The 19,430-nt window shown below is 37.0% G+C and overlaps 2 protein-coding genes across 2 annotated transcripts; one reads left to right on the top strand and one right to left on the bottom strand.

Annotated features, from left to right (window-relative positions):
- Positions 1–897: 897 nt before the first annotated feature.
- Positions 898–2,421, bottom strand: LOC149813618 (putative pectate lyase 16). The gene is made up of 3 exons (XM_089992206.1): positions 1,710–2,421; positions 1,449–1,584; positions 898–1,119 (listed from the first exon to the last, which is right to left on the bottom strand). The coding sequence occupies exons 1-3, from the start codon at positions 2,399–2,401 to the stop codon at positions 898–900; spliced, it is 1,050 nt and encodes a 349-aa protein (XP_089848332.1). The 5' UTR covers positions 2,402–2,421.
- Positions 2,422–7,485: 5,064 nt separating this feature from the next.
- Positions 7,486–18,807, top strand: LOC149813617 (Ribosomal protein L35). The gene is made up of 4 exons (XM_089991703.1): positions 7,486–7,847; positions 13,738–13,835; positions 13,934–14,018; positions 18,430–18,807. Exons 1-4 carry the CDS (start codon positions 7,632–7,634, stop codon positions 18,517–18,519), a joined length of 489 nt encoding a protein of 162 aa, XP_089847829.1. The 5' UTR covers positions 7,486–7,631; the 3' UTR covers positions 18,520–18,807.
- The last annotated feature ends 623 nt before the right edge of the window (positions 18,808–19,430 follow it).

The following is a 19,430-nucleotide window of genomic DNA, read 5'->3' as shown; positions in this document are numbered from 1 at the left end:
CCTAGGGATGTAAATGGGTCAGATTTAGTTCGGATCTAGGCATTATACTGAATCCAACCTAATTGTATCTCGCTTCATTGGATTTTGAAAAACCCAATCTGGATTTGATTGGCTAATCAAAAACATTTTAAATGTAATTGGGTTGGATTATCCATTGATTTCAATGCAAAACTGCACACTGATTATTAACATCGCTTGCTTTACAGAAATTGACTATTCGAACTTTGATACAGTCAGATATCAGATCCAAATCCGGTTCATTGACATCGGTAGATTTTCTTTTTTTTATAGGCAAGCTGGGTTAGGCAGACCCCCTAGCTACCAGATAACTCTTAAGCCCCATGTGGCAGAGGGATTTGAACCTGGGCCTTCAGCTTGGCACAGGACCCCGATTACCACATGGGATACCACCTCGGTGGTGACATCGGTAGATTTTCCTTGCCAAGAAAATCCCAATATCGAGATTTGTGACATTTTTCTGAAACAAACACACGATCTGATATTCTAAGTTTCTAACTCATGAAACTAGGAAGATGGGTATGGTCTCTTCTGAGGGCAATCGAGCATATGATCCACTTCTGTTGTTTATGTAACTATCAATTCACAACATGAATGTGGAACTATAAAACATTAGGCTGAACGCTATCTTATATAAATCTCTAGAAGATAATCGAAAGAGGATGAGATCATCAATGGATACAGATCAATTGCCAGCACAATATTAACTGTGCTTGGTCCCATGCATACATATTGCTGAGTACATCTGGACTAAAACCTATAACATATATATGTTCTGAACTCAGTGATATTCCTTGCTTGAATTCACTTAATTCTAATCTTATAGTCACAGTATAAGCTTTAATCTCTGAAGTGAACAAAATGCAGCAGCTATGGTGTTCAACATGGAGATCTCTGTCTGCAGCGAAGCGCGCCCGCATTTCTGGTTATCGAAGAAACTGCATGTCCATTAATGGCCGTGAAGGCCTCCTGTCGACTGTATTGTGGCTCTGCAGCTCCTTTACCACTCTGGATGAAGTAAGCTCCATTAGCTAAAACATCATTCACTGATCTCCAATCCCATGACTGTTCATTTCCACCATTGCTCATTCGCGAAGTTACCTGCATTTTTTTTATGTTAAATCTAGTTTTTCAATATGCACATATCCAAATTAAAACGACAAATGTTCAAAACATCTTCATATTATTATTTTAATAATTTTTTCGTGATATTTACATTTATTTCAGCTAAATTAATCTTGTTAAAAAATGGGTTATTTTATTTTTTCATGCTTTTGTTCTTAATTTTTTTTATTATTTATTTTACAGATAACAATACGAGAAAAACAAAAAAATTCAAAATTTTCACAAGAATTTGTCTGCCTTTATTATCTTGCATTAAAGTTTTATCACCATGCACATATAAAAAAACTCGAGTATTAGCCAAATACCTCTTTGCTTCCTGATCTCGGTGCAATGAAGAGATTGCCTTCACTTCTGATTGTTGGTCCTGCACTTCCTCCAATTGCATATTGCACCCAGCCTTGGTAGAAGTTGTTCACAACATGGGCATATCCATGGCGAACCCTGCGTTAATCCGCACAATTGTCATTATCATCATAATTATCATCCTTATCATCATTACCATTCCAATTAGTTTAGTTCAGTAAAGAGTTTCAGAAAGTAATTTGAATGAAAGTTGTGAAAATAACCTTGGCATCCTCTGATAGCATTTTGGGCCAAAGCGGTTGAAAGCAACAGTGACTTTCATATTATTGTCCTGATTGAAACCATCTTCATGGCCTAACAGTATCACCTTAACATGGTTTCTGATCCAATTGTTCGAGATCGTTATGGCCGTCGATCCTCGCGTTGCATCAATTAGTCCATCCTGGCATCTGTACAAAGTGTTATGATCAATCCAGATCTTGGAACAACCGGACATTGCTATTGCATCACCATCTGATCTGCTCATGTCAAATATCTTCCTAGCAGGCCCCATAACCTGACCTGGGACTGATGCTACACAATGGTGGATCCTCAATCCATGTATTATGATATCGCTCACTTCTCGCAGCAGTATACAAGATCCGTAAGCGATTTGCACATTGGCGCCGCGCCCGTCGATCGTGGTAAAGCTGCTCACAAGCAATGGCATCTGCAGTTTGATTACCATGTCACTCTTGAAGGTTATCCACCTATGCCCAAGTATTGCACCATATCTCAAGCTCCCGGGCAGTGGGTTGATTGGATCATCCACTGGAGTAGTCACTATGTAAGTCTTGATTCTTCGTCCAGTATTGCCGGTCATCTTTCCGGCGAACCCGACCGAGCATGTGGCTAGCTTCATTCGGTTCCGTGTCCAATTTGGGTCACTCCTCCAGCACCTGTCTATTACATTCATGCTAGACTTTGTTCTTGTAGCATGGACTCGAAATGAAAGCCTAGGAAGTAGTAGACACAACAAGAACAACAGAAAAGCAGAAAGCCTAGAGCAAGCATTAGGTGATCCCATAGAGAGAGAGAGAGTAATTTCTTTGATACACTAGATATTTTGATAGAAGTATTTATAGGAGAGATCTGCTGCTTTTATTTTTTTTATTTTTTTTTGAGACAGTTGTTTTTTTGTGAAAGTTGGTTGCTGGGAGTTGATGAAAAGAAGAAGAAATTAGAGTGTCGTTTGTGTTGGTTGAAGGGGGGAGTTCCTGTATGTAACGTCCAGCTTATTTTGTATCACTTTTAGAGTTTTTCCTTCCTACTTTTCCTCTTGATAAAATGGATTTGTTTCTAAATTACAAGCTATTATGACACGTGTTGGGTTCGGATATCTGGTAGGTGTTACTGGATATCTTACATATTTGGATATGGACTAATGGGATATATCTATACAAATGGGAAAAGCCTCTAGGCCTGAGCCCACTTTGTTGTTGCTGTTGGGATTCAGATAGTAACTGGACCACGACTCTTTTCTGGTTGGAATTGGAGAAGCTGATACTATATCCCACTGTTTAGCTAATGGGATGTGGAAGGGCTTATAGGGTACAGATGAACACTAATCGGGCATTAATTAGTTGGATTTCGGTGCCCAACCCGCTCGCTCAAGATCCATATTAGCTACTGGTACTTTGAGCACTAGACTCCACGAGTAATATCTGAATATATACAAAGATCCACAAGAAACCTGAAAGTTGAATGTGCTAAGACGAGAGCGGTAGTACGTGGGTCCCACCACATATTTCTCATTAAAATTTTTGCTTCTCTCCTCTTGGGAAAGAGCATGAAACAAACATTCCATTAAAACTTGCAAGTTGTGTAGGAAGTGTGTGTCCCTCTTCAACTGATTCGAGAAACTCGTTTTCCCTGCCGGGTTGTATGCATTTGGGACTGCATGGTTTAGGTGTGTATTGCTATCACTTGGAGCCAACCAATTTGGAGTTACAAACCCAAAGGAAAGTGAGGGACTTCTTTAATCAGTTTTACATTTTTTTTTTTAAATTTATAACCCGAAGAAACCAGACCGGGCCAGAAGGCCTAGTCGCACTGGCTCGGCCTGCCATACCTGCAACGTAAGACCCTTGCCCCGGGGCTTATGTTATTTAGGCATTCTCAAGTTCCTGTTCCTGAGTTTTATCATTTGAAATATCAGCCCCACAACTTCTAGAGGTGTCCCATTCATTACTGTCCCTGGCAATCATCAAGTGTCATGCACTTCAATAATGGGACACACTAATTAAAGTTTCGTTAATGATGCTTTTTATGATGATGAACTCTAAAGAAGAGGCAAGTGTATCTCTCTGGAATGTGGAAAACATGATGAACGCCTTTAAGGCAGCCCCTATCCCTATCGAAGCAGGTTATATGTTACCCCAGGCATCTCAAGATTGGGGGTCCCAAAAAGCACCACATATTTAAGCATGTTTGTCTTGTATCCCCGTGTTTGTCAGCATTAATTAGCATTGGGGTTTGATGCGATTGCAAATACTTAAGTACCCTCTCCTCCGTTGGTGCCAAAAAAAATGACGATTCTAGAAAATGAGTGGTTGTAAAGACTTAAGTGCCCCGAAGATGATTATTTAAGACACAGTCTCTGCACTGCAGGATTATCCGAGAAAAAAATCTCCCCTTGAGGAGGCCATGAACATCAACCCTCTCACTCTCTCTCTCCCTTCTTTTTCTGCTTCTGTGTACATCCAGCAGAAGATCCTACATTGCTTTATCAAGCACCGACTGACCTGCACATTGACTGTTGTGGAGCCTGATTCAGAGTTTTTACCCTTACAGGAGAAGGGTTTGGGGGCTCCTCCCAGCGTGGGTAGCATCATTCAACTAAATGAGTTGTGGATCCTGATTCAGAGTTTTTACCCTTACAAGAGAGGGGTCTGGGGGCTCCTCCCAGCATGGGTAGTATCATTCAACTTGATGAGTTGTAGAGCCTGATTTAGAGTTTTTGCCCTTACAAGAGGGGGGTCCGGGGGCTCCCCCCTGGTGCAGGTCCCGCTGCGCGGTCAGTGGGCGGGGGTCCAGGGGGGACGCCCCTGGCGAGGGGCTCGGTTGTATCTTGCTAAAGGTTTTCGTAACACCCTTTCCCATGATTTTTCTATTTTTTTTTCTGGTTTGAAGATGGTGACTTCTGAAAGTTACCATTCAATTTTAGAAAATGAACCTGTTACAGAGATCAGATTTCAAATCTGTAAAAAGCGGTGTCTTTCTTATTGAGTCTAGTTTATTTATGATAATTTTTAGCAATTTTTATGGTCATTTTATTCCCCATTTTGATTAAAAACCAGACCTCTATTATTCTGCATTATTTGAGTTGCATAGGTTTTTAGATCATTTTGCAAGAGTCATATCTCTCTAATGGGAGATCATTTTCCAAATTTGTAAAAATATTTTTTTTGTCTAGTTTATATCTGAAAATTTTTATAACTTTTTATACATATTTGGTATTTTAAATTTGTTAAAATTCAGCACTGGTTACAGATTAATCTTATTTAACCATGATTAAACAAAACAATTCTAGTTTTTTACATATTTAAAATATCAAATAAATATATGCAGTTATAAAAATTTCCATATATAAACTAGACAAATAAAGAAAGAAAACCATTTTTACAGATTTGGAAAATGATCTTCCGTTGGAAAGATATGACTCTTGCAAAATGAACTAAAAACCTAAGTAACTCAAACGATATAGAGTGTGACAGGGTCTTGGTTTTTGACCAAAAACATGTATGAAATTACCATAAAAATTTCTAAAAATTGACAAAATAAACTAGACTCAATAAGGAAGATGTCCTTTTTTACGGATCGGAAATTCGATCTCCGGTTAGGGAGATACGCCCCCAACAAGTTGGTCTTGATTTATGAAATTACCATGGTTCTTACGTGAATAACAAGCACACACGATAAACAAATTTTTACGTGGTTCGACAGGCTGCCTACATCCATGGTTCTTCTTTCAACTAAACACGCAGAGATGGAGTTGTCCTTAATATATCATTATTTATAAGTCAATACGGATTTACCTTTATCTATTAATCTCCAAGGATCAAGCCATGATATTAGGTAGAAAGCATTACAAGTAGAAGGTGGTTTTGTTTCTTTATCGAGCTTGCTAAATGAGAGTCTGACCTTCTTTTCTTTCTTATCTTCAACCTTTTTAAAATTATCTTCTTCCTTTATGACCGATCCTATCTTCTTGGCTGTGGCTGAGTATCTTGATCTTGAGATAGATCAATTGGTCTCTGTTACAGGTCCAGAGCACACCTACTATGAATATGGATCATATCTAGATTTGGGGCTGACTCGACTGGACCAATTCCTTCAACACACCCCCTTAAGCTAATGTCTTTAAGATTCATCTTGTCTCTCAGGTACTTAAATCTTGGCCCTGCTAGTGGCTTGGTGAGAACGTTGGCAACTTGTTCTTGGGATGGAACAAACTTAACTTTAACCTTTTGGCTTGCCACATTTTCTCTAACAAAGTGAAAGGCTACTTCTATATGCTTAGTTCGAGCATGAAACATAGGATTTGCAGACAAATAGGTTGCACCAAGATTATCACACCATATGACTGGAGATTTGGCTTCTTGAACTCCAAGTTTAAATAACAATTATTGTAACTATAAAATTTTAAGGCTCATCTGGCTAAGGCTTTATATTATGCTTTTGTGCTGAACTTAACAACAATTTGTTGCTTAGAAGATTTCCAGGATAAAAGATTTAATCCAAGATAGGATAGATACCCATTTGTTGATTGTCAATCATTTGGACATCTGGCCCAATCTGCATCAGTGTATGCAACCAAGATGCTACAGTTGGACTTGGATATTTGAAACCTTAAATTGATCGTACCTTTGAGATATCTTAATATTCTTTTCACTAACAACCAATGAATATCTGTAGGATCGTGCATGAACTGACAAGGGCTTATTCACTGCATACGATATATCTGGCTTTGTAAAAGTAGTATATTGAAGCACCCCTACTATGTTGTGATATCCGGTTGGATTCTTTAGCTTTTTACTTTCATATCTTGATATTTGGATATTTGCTGCAGTAAGTCTAGCAAGGGGTTTGCTACTTTCCATCCTTGTTCTGACAAGAAGTTCATAGATGTATATTCTTTAGGTGAGAGTAATTCATGAATTATTTTTTATAACTTCGATACCCAAGAAAAAATGTAGAACTCCTAAGTCTTTATTGGAGAATTCTATACCAAAATATTTAATAAGCTTCTGAATAACTTTCTGAGAGTTTTTTGTAACTATTATATCATCAACATAAACCCACACATATAAGACCATTTCATGATATTTCTTGAAAAATAAAGAAGTGTTAGCTTTTGATTCAATAAAACCCAAATTTTCCAAATATAACACGAGTCTCTCAAACTAGGCTCTTGAAGTCTGCTTTAATCCATAAAGAGCTTGATTTAATTTGCAAATATGATGAGGAAACATTTTATTCTCAAATTCAGGCGATTGCAACGTATATACCTCTTCCTTCAAAAGATCATGGAGAAGTGCATTATTTACATCAAGTTGATGTATAGGCCAATTCTGACTTATATCAATTGAAAGTACCATGTTGATCGTGGTTGATTTGATAACAGGGCTATAGGTCTCAAAATAGTCTATGCCCTCTTGTTGACTAAATCTTTTAGCCACCAAACAGGCCTTGTATCTAACTATAGATCTATCAACATGTTTCTTGATCTTATATACTCATTTGCAGCCAACAATATTAGACATTTTGTTAACCAAAACCAGGGCCCATGTATCATTTCTAATCAAAGCCCCATATTCCTCCTCTATGGCCTGACACCACTTTGGATCCTTATGAGCCGGATTGAAATCAATGGGCTCCTCTTTTTAAACAAGTTGACTAATCAAGCCATATCCAAACCGGTAAGGAGAAGAGTCAATGTTTTTAGATTATTTTCACCATAGAGTGAGCCCTAAATAGTCCCTGGCGCCCGTTTGCAGTGTTGCACAATAACGTGAACTTGGTCGCGCTTTAGTCTGCATGAAAACCCCTAATCGAGTAAAACTAACTGGCCAATGACGCATCCCGGCCTATAAAAGCCGGGAAGAACTCGGAGTGTTCAAAGGCTCGCTCGGGGTGAGGGTAAAATGTTGCAGAGATGGTGGAGGCTCCGATCGCCCGTAGTTTCTGCGTTCCGTTCGGCTGATTGTCTTCCTCAACGGAGCTTCTTCCACTCTCAGACTAGGCTTCATGAGCGATTCCTTCCCGGCGAGGGATCGATCGTCCTATCGCCTATCGGCGTTCTTCCTCCGGAGCGTCTACCGTCGGAATTAGGGTTTAGGGCTCCGTTTTTTTCTTTCATGGTATGTTTTAGCCGTGCGCTCTTCTTCATCTGCATTTTTTTTCTTGTTTCTCTTTGCGTTTCTTGTTTTGATAATGTGCTACATTGAATCGGATGCCTCTGATTTTGTTTCCTTTTGATGCGAGCGTTTTCACGGTTTCTTTTCGTTTCGTGTTTGTTGTTAGCACACGAAAACTTTGAGTGCTTGGTTTTTTCTTTTTGGATTTCTACTGCACTTTAGTTTGTTTTCATCAAATGCAGGTCGATTTTAGTTTCTTTGGCCCGTTAATTTGTGTTCCAGCTAAATTTTGTACGTTTTTTTTTACCCTCCTTCATTTCGAATTCATTATAGTAGTTAAAATAGATGAATGTTTTTGCGCTTTGCATTGTTATGTTCTTGGTTTTGCATCTGGGTTTCTGATGTGTAGATATGTGATCTCTTGACAACCTTCTTAGGAGATAAGAATCCAAGTTCTTTTTGAACCTTAACTATTGCCTTGTTAGAGTTGTAGATACTAACGGACAGTCCATGAATTCTGTTTCTTTAATTGTTCTTCAATCCCATCCTCTCAATTTCGCCATAAGTTCATATGCCTTCTGAAATCTATCTTTAGTTGAGAAGGGTGCTCGTTTCATCTTTCATTAGTCACCACAGTACTCTGACTATCCGCCATACCCCTCCCCTTGAAAAAGGCACTTTGTTAGTGGGATGTTGTCTTAATGCAAATCCTTAATTTTATCACATTGAATCTTTGAGATTTTCTTGTGAAGTTCGAACACTAAAAACATGTGGAAAGGCTTTCAAATTTGTGCGGCTCATCCAAGCTTGATGATGAGATCATGAATATGCTAATTGCAATCCTTGAGAAACACTCTAATAGAGTAAACGAAAGTATTAGGTCTTGTCTCAAACAGCCATGTTTAATGCAAGGAAGAAGAGCAATCTTCTAACCTCCTCCCTAAATGATTTACCAACTCATCCTAACATTCCCAGGAAAAACTGAAATTTCCATCCTTATCCAGTCTCACCTATTCTGCTTGAATAAGCCCACTTTGTAGAAATTGTTGCCTTTCTATCTCACTGCCTGCTAAGCATACCTCTGGGCTGGTGGTTAGGGCTGCCTATGGGTGGGATTCAGATCGTATCAGGATTGGTCCTGATCATGTATTGATTGAGCTCAATTTCAGTTCAGATCATGTGTCATCAATCATATTAGTATATATAAGTCCTATCTGAAGAGAATTCAGATATTTTTTGTTTAGAAAAGATGACCACTTGGCTCATGTTAGCATAGGGTGCACTACCTAGTCTTCTGTTCAAATCCCATTCTTCTTGATTTTCCAATTGTATCAGGTCGAATGAAATTTGACTTGAATCAGACCCATTGTGTGATCAGTTTGGTATTTTTTTATAACTGTATCAAGTCGAACTTGATCTTGATCGGTTATGTGCCTAACTTGGTTTAGATCTGGTAACAACTCTCTTATGGTAGATCAGTCCTAATTGATGAGGCTAGTGGTTCTCTTAATGGATTTGGTTTCCTTTTCTCACTTGTGGCTTTCTTTTGAGTCGTGTGAGTTGTGTCAACAAATGGATAGAGGAATACCATGTAAAATTTTAGATGAAATCACATTTTTCCAATTCTATACATATAATTGGTTATTTCTGCCCTTGTCCAAAACAGATGGGCTAGAATTGTCACTGTTCAACTTTAGTACATAAATAACTTCGTTAGAGATTTGAACATAAAAGTTCACCTTATTTTACAAACTTTATAGCAACCAATGTTGTAACTTGTAAGTATCGTAACTATGGCTTAACACGATACAATGTATCGTATCCGTATCAACTGGATCATACGATACAATCCTGTATTGTATCGTATCATACGATACATGAGTGACACTTTAAAAAGGGCCAAAAATTAATTTTTTCATTTGGGGTATTAAAGACCTCTTAAGGGCCGATTCTCTCATTTATGTAGAGGCCTTTAGAGGAAAACCCACGCACCCTAAGACACGTGAGAGCGATTTTGGTGCCAATTTGTGCACAAGAGACATGGCTTTTGTAGATTTCTCACGTAAGAGTGCATTTTCATTCTTTTTTCACTTAAGAAAGTGGGCTAAGGTAAAAAATCCATATTCTCTGCTTTCCATTGTTTTTTTTTTTTTGGGGGGGGGGGGGGGAATGGCATCGGATGATCCGACATGACAATGGGGCACTCAAGTAGTGAGTAGAAACCGATTAAAAATCAAGTGCAATTGTTGCCATCATATTTCTTCAGGTGGTATCTTTTCGTTGAAGCATCATTTAGCCATGACACATTGCAATGTTGTTGCCTTCATGTCAAGGTATTTGCCGGATGCCGTGAAATGACAATGCTAGCAATTACTCATTGGTCTGAGAGAAAAATATAAAAAAAAGAGATAAGAGATATAAATGGGGTATGCGCAGTCCTGGGAGGATGAAGATGAGCTCCCTACTTTTGATCCTACAACCCCTAGCATAACCTTAGAAGTAGGAAGTTCTGCAGCGAAGGTGAAAGGTTTGACTGATGCTAGTAGTAGTAGTGTTGCGAGTACAAAAAGAAGAGGAGGATAAAGTTATTGAAAATCACTATACCTTTAGTGAAGGTGCTTTGATTGGTTGACAGTGAAGACATACCAACTATGAGTTATCTTTATGAGGCCATGAATAAGGCAAAAAAGGCCATTAGAAATAATTTGAATGGATAAAAAAAATTGTACATCATTGATCATAGGTTTACTGGCAACTTCATCAACCTCTTCGTGTTGCAACATATTATTTAAATCCTGCATTTAGATACTCCCCTACGTTTAAAATGGACAGGGAAGTCAACAATGGTCTTTTGAATTGCATCGAAAGGTTGATCCCTGATTATGACATTCAAAATCAAATTCATAAAGAAATGAAAATTTATGATAATGCATTGAATGGCATGGGGAGTCCTGCAACAGTGTGAAACCGTGCCATGATACATCTAGGTAATTTATTTTATCTATCTCAATTTTAATTTCATATTGTTATTTAGTTATGATATTGTGTATGATTGTATTTGTTATTGTCTTATTGATTTATCATTTTCTTGTTTTTTTTAGATATGTGGTGGACCAAGTTTGTAAGTGATGTTCCAAATTTGAGAGTTTTTGTCATTCACATTCATATCTAAACATGTAGTGCCAATAGCTGTGAGAGAAACTAAAGCGTATTTGAGCAAATACATACAAAAAGAATAAATACATTGTAACATAAAAGGCTCAATGACCTCGTTTACGTTCACTACAACTTACATCTAAGGCATAAATATCTAGAATTTTAAAGTTTATTTGTCATTTTCATATGTTTATTTGAATTTTTTTTATATCATATAAAACTCATATAATTTTATTTTTTTCATATCATCTTTTTAGGCAAATAAAAAAGTTATCATCAAAGAGTTACAAAGAGCAATTTGATTCCATCAGTTTGGAACATTTTGATGTATTGGATGCATGAGTTGAAGATGAAGCAAAATTTTTAAATGGAGAGGACATTCAGTGCATCAACGTGGAAGGAGCACAGGAGGTAGATGATGAAGAACCCACGTATATTAAAGACAATGCGGATGTCGAAGAAGAACAAGATAATGATGATGATTTAAGAAAACTTGGTTATTTAACACTTAAGTGTTCATAAACTTGATTTTTTTTATTTATAACCTGAAGAAACTGCACCTGACACGAAGATGTGGTTGCGTTAGCTCAACCTGCCATACCTACGGTCTTCGTGCTGGTAGTATAAAACTCCGAGGTTAGGACTCCTGTCATAAACTTTGGTTATTTTGTTTTTGTTTATGTAATATGAGAGTATGAGTCTTGTGACATGTTCTTAATTGCAAGACAGTTAATAATTTGCATTGTTCTTGTGAGATATGCATGCAATATTATCTATATTAGTTGATGTTTTATGCGGCCCATAGAGACATAACTGCTTCATATGTGATTTTATGGTTGTATTTTGTGCAATTCATCATTGTTTCATGTGTTATGATTTTTTTAGAAGTTTTGCAATTTTTTCTGATTTTCTTGAATTTTTTGGAATTTTGATTTTTTTTAAGTTATGATTTTTTATGATACGCTATGATACATATCTTACTTTGGGTCTGACCGATACAGGTAACGATACACTACTTACAACCTTGGTTTATACATTGTAAAATATCCATTTATGTGACATTATACATCAAACTTTATATGTATTTTACTAGTGAATTAGTGCTAACCCAAGTCATGTTGCGCCTCGAGTTTGGCTTTTTATTTACAAACTGCATAGTTCATGCTTGAGCTAAGGTCACTAATCACTATCCTGAATCCAAGCTTGAAGTAAGCTGGTAAAGGAGCCATATTTTTGCTCAAGTTTTAGGGTGAAGTTTGGATTTAGTGTCTAATTGGCCATGGTGTCAATATTCATGTGCTTGTTGACATGAAATTTAGTCAATTGAGCAATTTTTCTTGCACTCAGTTGTCTTTATGGCCCAATCTTGAGGGGAAAACTGTGTCCAATTACAGTATGACGTGAATCAAAGCATGTTAGATTTGAGTTAAGAATAGAGTGGGCATGGACACAGTGCACCATCAGATTTATTCTTCCTGAGAAGCACCATGCCAGCATAGGATGTTTGGCATAGCTACAATCTTTTTCTAATCCACTTTCTTTCGCTTAGAAGGGAAGGCTTCTTACCAGCAGTTTTCACCTTGCATGTCTTCTTTGCTGTTCATCTTTTTAGTGTGACATTCTTCTAGTTGAGGAAAAACATGAACAAATAAGAAAGATAGGTTTGAACATGCAGCAGCAGTCATGATGTCTTATGTGGTATATCTAGTAATGATACAAACGTCATGAAGATCAATCTTATTTGCTATGATTTTGTTAAATTAGGTTATATGTTTTTTAAACAGTTTGCACATTCATTTCATCTCCCATTGTTGCTGTCCTTTTTTTAGTCATTAGTAGGCAAATTTTTTTTTTGTTTTTTGCTTGACAATGGTCGGCTAATCTCGATATTTCTTGATTAAGAGGCTAATTTTCTACCATATGTTTGCTGCGTTCAGCCTGTTAATTTGATGTATCAAAGTGCAGGTCTTTGTTTGAATCTGGGTAAATTAAGCATCATGACAGTTTACATCTTTTTTCCTTGACATTTTGGTACATTGTATCAGAGTTACTGGAAGCTTCATAGATAGGTGGGAAGCATGCTTCGAAAGCTCGAAACTCTTCGCTTCGGAAACTTGATAGGAATATCGCTTCTCCTATGTTTCCCATACGTTTCTTGCATGTTTTCCTACATAATTCCCATGCGCTTCTCTCACGCTTTTTGTGTTTTCCATATGCTTCCTTTCATGCTTCTCATATACCTTCTTTAAATTGAAAACTATCATTTTTAGATTTTGAAAAGAATTTAATTCTTACACTACAAAATCACAAAATTTAAGAACAGTCATTTTTATTTTAGTTTTTATTCCCTTCTCCTTTTATTAGTATTTTGCTTCCCACTCGATCCCATATCACTTCTTTTTTATTGCTATTTTGCTTTTAAATTGGTTCCTCACTTCCCGCTTCTTATAAATCTCAAAATATCTCGCTTCTTGTTTCGTTTCCTGCTTCTGCCTCCTAATCTGGTAACCTTGCATTGCATCCATATTCTTGTTTAAATTGGATCATCATTTTGAGCCACTTCATTTTTTCCTTCATGTTACTGTGATCCAGATATTTGCTTAAATCAGGCATGGCTACTTATTACTTTTAGATTTGTTAAAGAAATTTGTTGACCCTTTTTAGCCAAATTTTAGTTGGGATTTCTACAGATTTTGATGTTAAGAAAATTTCTCCTTTCCTAATATTGACCTTTCAGACAAATCAAGTGAGGGATTTCTCATCTAAAGAAAGGAAGAGGACAAAGGTCACTCCTGTTACATCCAAGCTGAAGAAAATCAAGATGAAAGCCTACTCGTATGTATACTGTGTCTTAGTTGAATTACCCTTTTTTTGTGATAGAAAATTAATGTTAGATTTGGTGCTGATGTTTTACCTTGTTTTTCCTTTTCAAGGTCTTTTAAATTCAGATTTAGAACAATGAATGATGGAAAAATTCGTCGGTGGAGGGCGGGGAAAAGGCATAATGCTCACCTAAAGGTAATTATGTCTTCTACTCATTATCTTGATGTTCTTTGGCTAGTGATTTTGAGCAATGTTGTTGCTCCACTGAAAAAAAGGATAAACTTTTCAATATGTCCAACTGCTCGGAAGAAGCAAAGGATAGAAGTGAAAGACTGTTGAGGTGAATTTCCAAATTTTTGGGATTTACCTGCCACGCAAGAATTCTTAATCTGTAACTTTATTATTTATGCATGAATTATATATCACTGGATAAACATTGGCTGGTTATTATATGACTAGGCTATAAACAAATTCATGTTTATGCTGGAATGTCTTTAAATTTTCACTTGGCGTAAACAGTTGCCAAGTCTTAATCACTCATTCAATTTTGAGAATGTTCCAATTTTGTTATCACCACCGTTGTGTAATCTGACCTAAGTCACACGGACTCGGCTATAAGGTCGACGCACCCGCGTCGACCCAGACACGGGTGCGGACACGGACACGGGGCAGACACGGTCAACCAAGTGTCGGACTTGGTCAACACACCGGGGCCGAGTCCGTCCACATTTTGGACTTGGTCAACTTTGATTGAGTCTATTTTGTCCATTTTTAGGGCAAAAGACGTATAAAAACTAAAAAAATGATCTTTATATATATATATATATATATATATATATATATATATATATATATATATATATATATATATATATATATATAACCGTGTCCCCTAATGGGCACAATTTTGACCGAGTCTTATTATTGTTATATATATATTTTTAAAAATATATATACATATATATAGCCATGCCCCCCTGTCCAAAAATTTTGAAATTGGTCCACACCCGTACCCACACCCATGTGAGTCAGTGTTCAATTTTTCTTGCCTGAAAAGAATTATACACAACAATAAAGGATGGACACGTAAGATTCGGAACAAGGAGTTATGTAAGAAGGTAGGCGTTGCACCCATTGAAAATAAGACGAGAGAGAATCGTTTACGGTGGTTTGGACATATTCGGCAAAGGCCTAATGATGCTCCAGTTAGAAGGATGGAGAAATGAGAAAATATATTAGTTAAAAGAGGTCGGGGTAGGCCTAGGAAGACTTGGATGGAGATGATAGGAAAGGATATGAATGCTTTGAACCTCACCGAGGACATGGCATTGGATAGAAATGATTGGAGGAGAAGGATTCATGTGGAAGACCCAGAATGATTTTCTTTTTTGGTTCATATCGCCGACCCCAATTGTTTTGGGATGTAGGCGTAGTTGTTGTTGTTGTTGTTGTAATAAAGGATGGACACAATTACATACGTGTAATTATGCGTGTTTAAACACATACAAAAATTCTTCATGAGAGCTGCACTGGAATTCAATGCAGATGGTGCTACTAAAGCATGTTTGATGTCTTTACCCATCCTCTTATGAAATAATGGAGCAATTTCTACTATTTAGGTGACTTGTTTCTTAAACCCTATCTTGAGGAAAGATGTGGCATATTAATTTCAAAGTAAGAAATTGAAATTCTATGTCACATAGGTACGGGTGCAAATGTGAGTGCAGGTATGTAGGGTACAGCATGGGTTTTTTTAATTACAGCTACACACACAATAGAAGAGTGGATGAAAGTGACCCTTTATGCACCTTAAAAATGTATGAAAATGGCCCCACATGTTTGAGACCAAACATTGATAGCTTACAAAACAGAAAAATGGGTCTGGTCCATGTTCAAAATTGGTCTGAGCTGTACCCAGACGTGCCAGTACCCATTCTTGCATTGACACAGATATGGGAGCCCTCTGGAGGTGCCCATGTTACATAGGAAACGACTGAAGTCCAGAATTTTGGTTAAGCATGATAATTTTTTTTGCCAATGGCATGCAATATTAATTACAGTGGCATCTGTGTTTGGAATAAATTGTCAATTTAACAGTTTTGTCTATAAAACTTGAGTACTATTTGGATGGATTTTATGGATTGCTATAAGATGGTGTCAAGGACTGAAAGGGCTGAAGCTATTTGATGTAGTTTTAAAGATGGTCATGTTAAAGTGGATAGCATTTTCAATCCACCTGTTTTAAGATGGTATGTGACATGAAAAGTTCTAGTAGTCTTGTTACTTGTACAAGCCTGGGCCCATGTATCATACTAAAAAATATTAGTGTTTATTTCTTATTCTTTTGACACGAAGGAGAAATGGTAACAGTTATGTACTATGGGGAAGAGATTGAAATGGATTCTTTCCCCAGGGTTAAGAGGAGTTCTCCTACTTCAAAGAATCGAGAAAATGAGGGGAATAGGCTGACATGGTATCAACTATCAACAATGCCATGAGAGGAGGCCTTGCAAAAATGGCAAACTGAGTGTGCTGCTGGAGAGGGCACCACAGTCTACAATGGGAATAAAGAGAACTTAGATGATTATAAATATTTCTTTCCTAGTTGATCTAGTTTCTCATGGATCCACCTTAGAGACAAACTCAGAGTGGGTAATCATTTGAAAATGTGCATATGATGTGCTTTCCGTGTTTATAAGAACTCATCTAAGAGCTGTCATAATCTTCAAATTGTCTCTTATGGCTAGATATTCAGCGATGGAAGAAGAAAAAGTTAAATATCTCAGCGATATATTCAGAATTTTGCTAGAAAGAATAAATCTTATTACAAACCAATCTCCATTATGAGGTGCTGATTGCATGTGCCCCAGGAAAGTTTTAGAAGTAAATTTCTCTTGATTTGTTCATGTAAATTTGTGATGGCATAGAAGATCAACAAGTTTACTGACCTTTTTTTCCCTTGAAAATTATCAATTCTGTGATGATGCCATATATTAGTTGACCCCACTAAAGATGTCTATAAATTTATAATACTTTATGTACTTATCCAAGGCCAGGGAGCCTTGTTTGACAAGGCAATTGTGCTTCTAATGAGCATAAAAAACATCTTTCATTATGAGAACCAAGATAAGGTAGTAGACCTTAATTTTGAAGTATGTTGGGGGTTGAGGGTGATGCAAGTTGTTGATGGCTACAACTTTTAGTGTACAAGTTCTTTCCGCTTCTTTTCTTCCTTATTTTTGTTGACCCTAAGAAACTGTAGATATGATGTTGCTTTATGTTGCAACCAAGGTTGTAAGTATCATACCGTAACCCGTATGGGTTGGGCCCAAAATAAGATATGTATCGTATTGTAAAAAATAATAAATTAAAAAAAAAAAGTTCAAATTTTTTAAAAAATTCAGGAAAATAAGAGAAAATGACAAAAATTCTAAAAAATCATAACACACGAAACAATGATGAAATGCACAAAATGCAACTGTAAAATCACATATGAAGCATTTATGTCTCTATGAGCTACATGATATCATCAATCATCAACTGTCTCACAAGAACAATGCAAAATATTAATATCTTGCAACGAAGAACATGCCGTGAGATTCATACTTTCATATTACATAAAGAAAAAACAAAACAACCAAGTTTATGAATACCTAAGGAGCTTATCTTCGTCCTCTCAAGGCTGTACATTCCCTATTACTGCCTCATTTTTTTTCCTTGTCTTTTTCTCTCAGACCAGTTAGTAATTGCTGGCATTGTCATTTCACGGTATTCGGCAAATTCCTTGACATGCACATTTTCTGGCTAAATGAGGCTTCAACCGATAGATACCATCCAAAAAAACAGTACGACAATAGTTGCAATCAATTTTTAATCAGTTTTCACTCATTACTTGAGTGCCCCATTGCCATGCAAGATCATTTGATGCCATCTTGTTCTAAAAAAACTCAATAAGAAGCAAAAAATAGGGTTTTTTACCTTAACTCACTTCCTTGAGTGAAAAAATTGTGGAAATGCACTCTTAATGAAATCACAAAAACCCTCTTTCTTGCGCACAAATCAACTCCCAAATCACTCTCACGGCTCTTAGGGTGCGTGAATACTTTTCTAATGACCTCTACACAAATGAGGGAGTCAACCCTCAAGAGGTGTTTAAACCCAAAAAAGCAAAATTATTTTTTGACCCTTTTTAAAGTGCACCAACATTGTATGGTACGATACGATATGGTACAATACAGATACGAGATATGAGTGTGTATCGTATCGTTTTTCTAAAAAGTAACCATACATATCGTTGGACAACATTGGTTGCAACAGCAAAGTTGTAATAACTAATCATTTAATATTCAGTATAACACAAGACACTCCATGGTACTTTGGAACTATTTAGAATTTTATGCTGTTTTTGGTGAAGTTGCTAATGTCAGTTTCAGCTTAGAAACTTGCTTTGACACAGTATGAAATATTTTTGGTGTCTGTTTTGATTTACAATTGGCGTTTTGCTTGATCATTTGTTTGTGTATATTACGAGTCCTTGTTAGTGTTTTTCTGTCTATGAACATTAAATTGCACATTGCTTTTAACCATATGCGATTTTTCAATACAGTCCAAGAAAGCTAAACGCAGACTCAGAAGACCTGCCATCGTTCATGCTGCCTATGCAAAGGTGATGAAGAAGCTCAACTTCTGCGGCTAATTCAGTTGCATGTTTCTAATCTGGCCTTCAGTTTTGTTCCTACTACGGTCTCTACTTTCAAGATCAATCATAAAAGAAAGCTTCCCTGCCATGTATTTTGTGATCTCCTCCCATTTGAAGTTGCCAATGGTGTCTTATGTAATTTGGTTAGTTAGAAAAACTTTCTTCCTTTTTCTTTTTTCATGGTCATCTGTATAAGTGAATTAGTTCTGTTTCCTTCAAGATCTGATATGTGCTGCAGACTACAAACTAAGAGGTAATAAAGCGTTAGGGTCCAGTAGGCAGGTACTTGATGCTCTTCATGCAATACTAATTCATTGAATCTCTGGGGTTTAGATGATGCACTGATCATGTGAGGCCATTGATCAATGATCAGTGGAAACATGATTGGTCTCAGGCATTTGGATTTTGGAATACATTGCTCGTTTTATTTCCATGAGAACCGTGGAAACAGAATCTGGGCTAACATACTTCTGCTGATTAGAATGATTATGATATGGATCAGAAACTGATGCAGAGACTTTCAAGATGATGTCTTTATCTTTTAACGCAACGACATCCAAGTTTTAGCGAAGGTTTGCAATTAGTATGACTAAGTGGGGGATATTTGCTTGTCCGAATGCCCAAATTTTGAGATATGATGATCACCTGCTGTTATTGTGACCACTCTTTTAGTGATGATATGCGGTCTGAGGGCTACTCATATGTTTGTTGGATCTGTTCATGACTTGGATTGTTGATTTGAAATTTGAAAGTCATTGTTTCACGAGCCATGTTTTAGCAGCTAAGCTCATCATAGATATACGAAGTAGCTGCCTTTTGGTAAATGTATGGCTCGACGGGCGTCTTATTCTAAAGCAGATGGTCCACGCATGCAGTATCTGAGCATGACTTGTAGGCTTGAAGATTTT

Source organism: Nuphar pumila, chromosome 16 (genome assembly GCF_984573655.1).
Source record: "Nuphar pumila chromosome 16, dmNupPumi1.hap1.1, whole genome shotgun sequence".
NCBI classification, from domain to species: Eukaryota; Viridiplantae; Streptophyta; class Magnoliopsida; order Nymphaeales; family Nymphaeaceae; genus Nuphar; species Nuphar pumila.
The sequence above is the reverse complement of the archived record's forward strand: the minus strand, read 5'-3'. Positions and strand labels throughout refer to the sequence as shown.

Bases quoted from the DNA above. Each gene is read 5' to 3' on its own strand.
- LOC149813618 (XM_089992206.1), bottom strand. From the start codon at position 2,401: ATGAATGTAATAGACAGGTGCTGGAGGAGTGACCCAAATTGGACACGG. The intron at 1,585-1,709 runs GTTATTTTCACA...GGATTAACGCAG, and splicing joins TGCTATCAGAGGATGCCAAG to GGTTCGCCATGGATATGCCC. The intron at 1,120-1,448 runs GTATTTGGCTAA...AAAAAAATGCAG, and splicing joins CGAGATCAGGAAGCAAAGAG to GTAACTTCGCGAATGAGCAA.
- LOC149813617 (XM_089991703.1), top strand. From the start codon at position 7,632: ATGTTGCAGAGATGGTGGAGGCTCCGATCGCCCGTAGTTTCTGCGTTC. The intron at 7,848-13,737 runs GTATGTTTTAGC...TTGACCTTTCAG, and splicing joins CTCCGTTTTTTTCTTTCATG to ACAAATCAAGTGAGGGATTT. The intron at 14,019-18,429 runs GTAATTATGTCT...TTTTCAATACAG, and splicing joins GGCATAATGCTCACCTAAAG to TCCAAGAAAGCTAAACGCAG.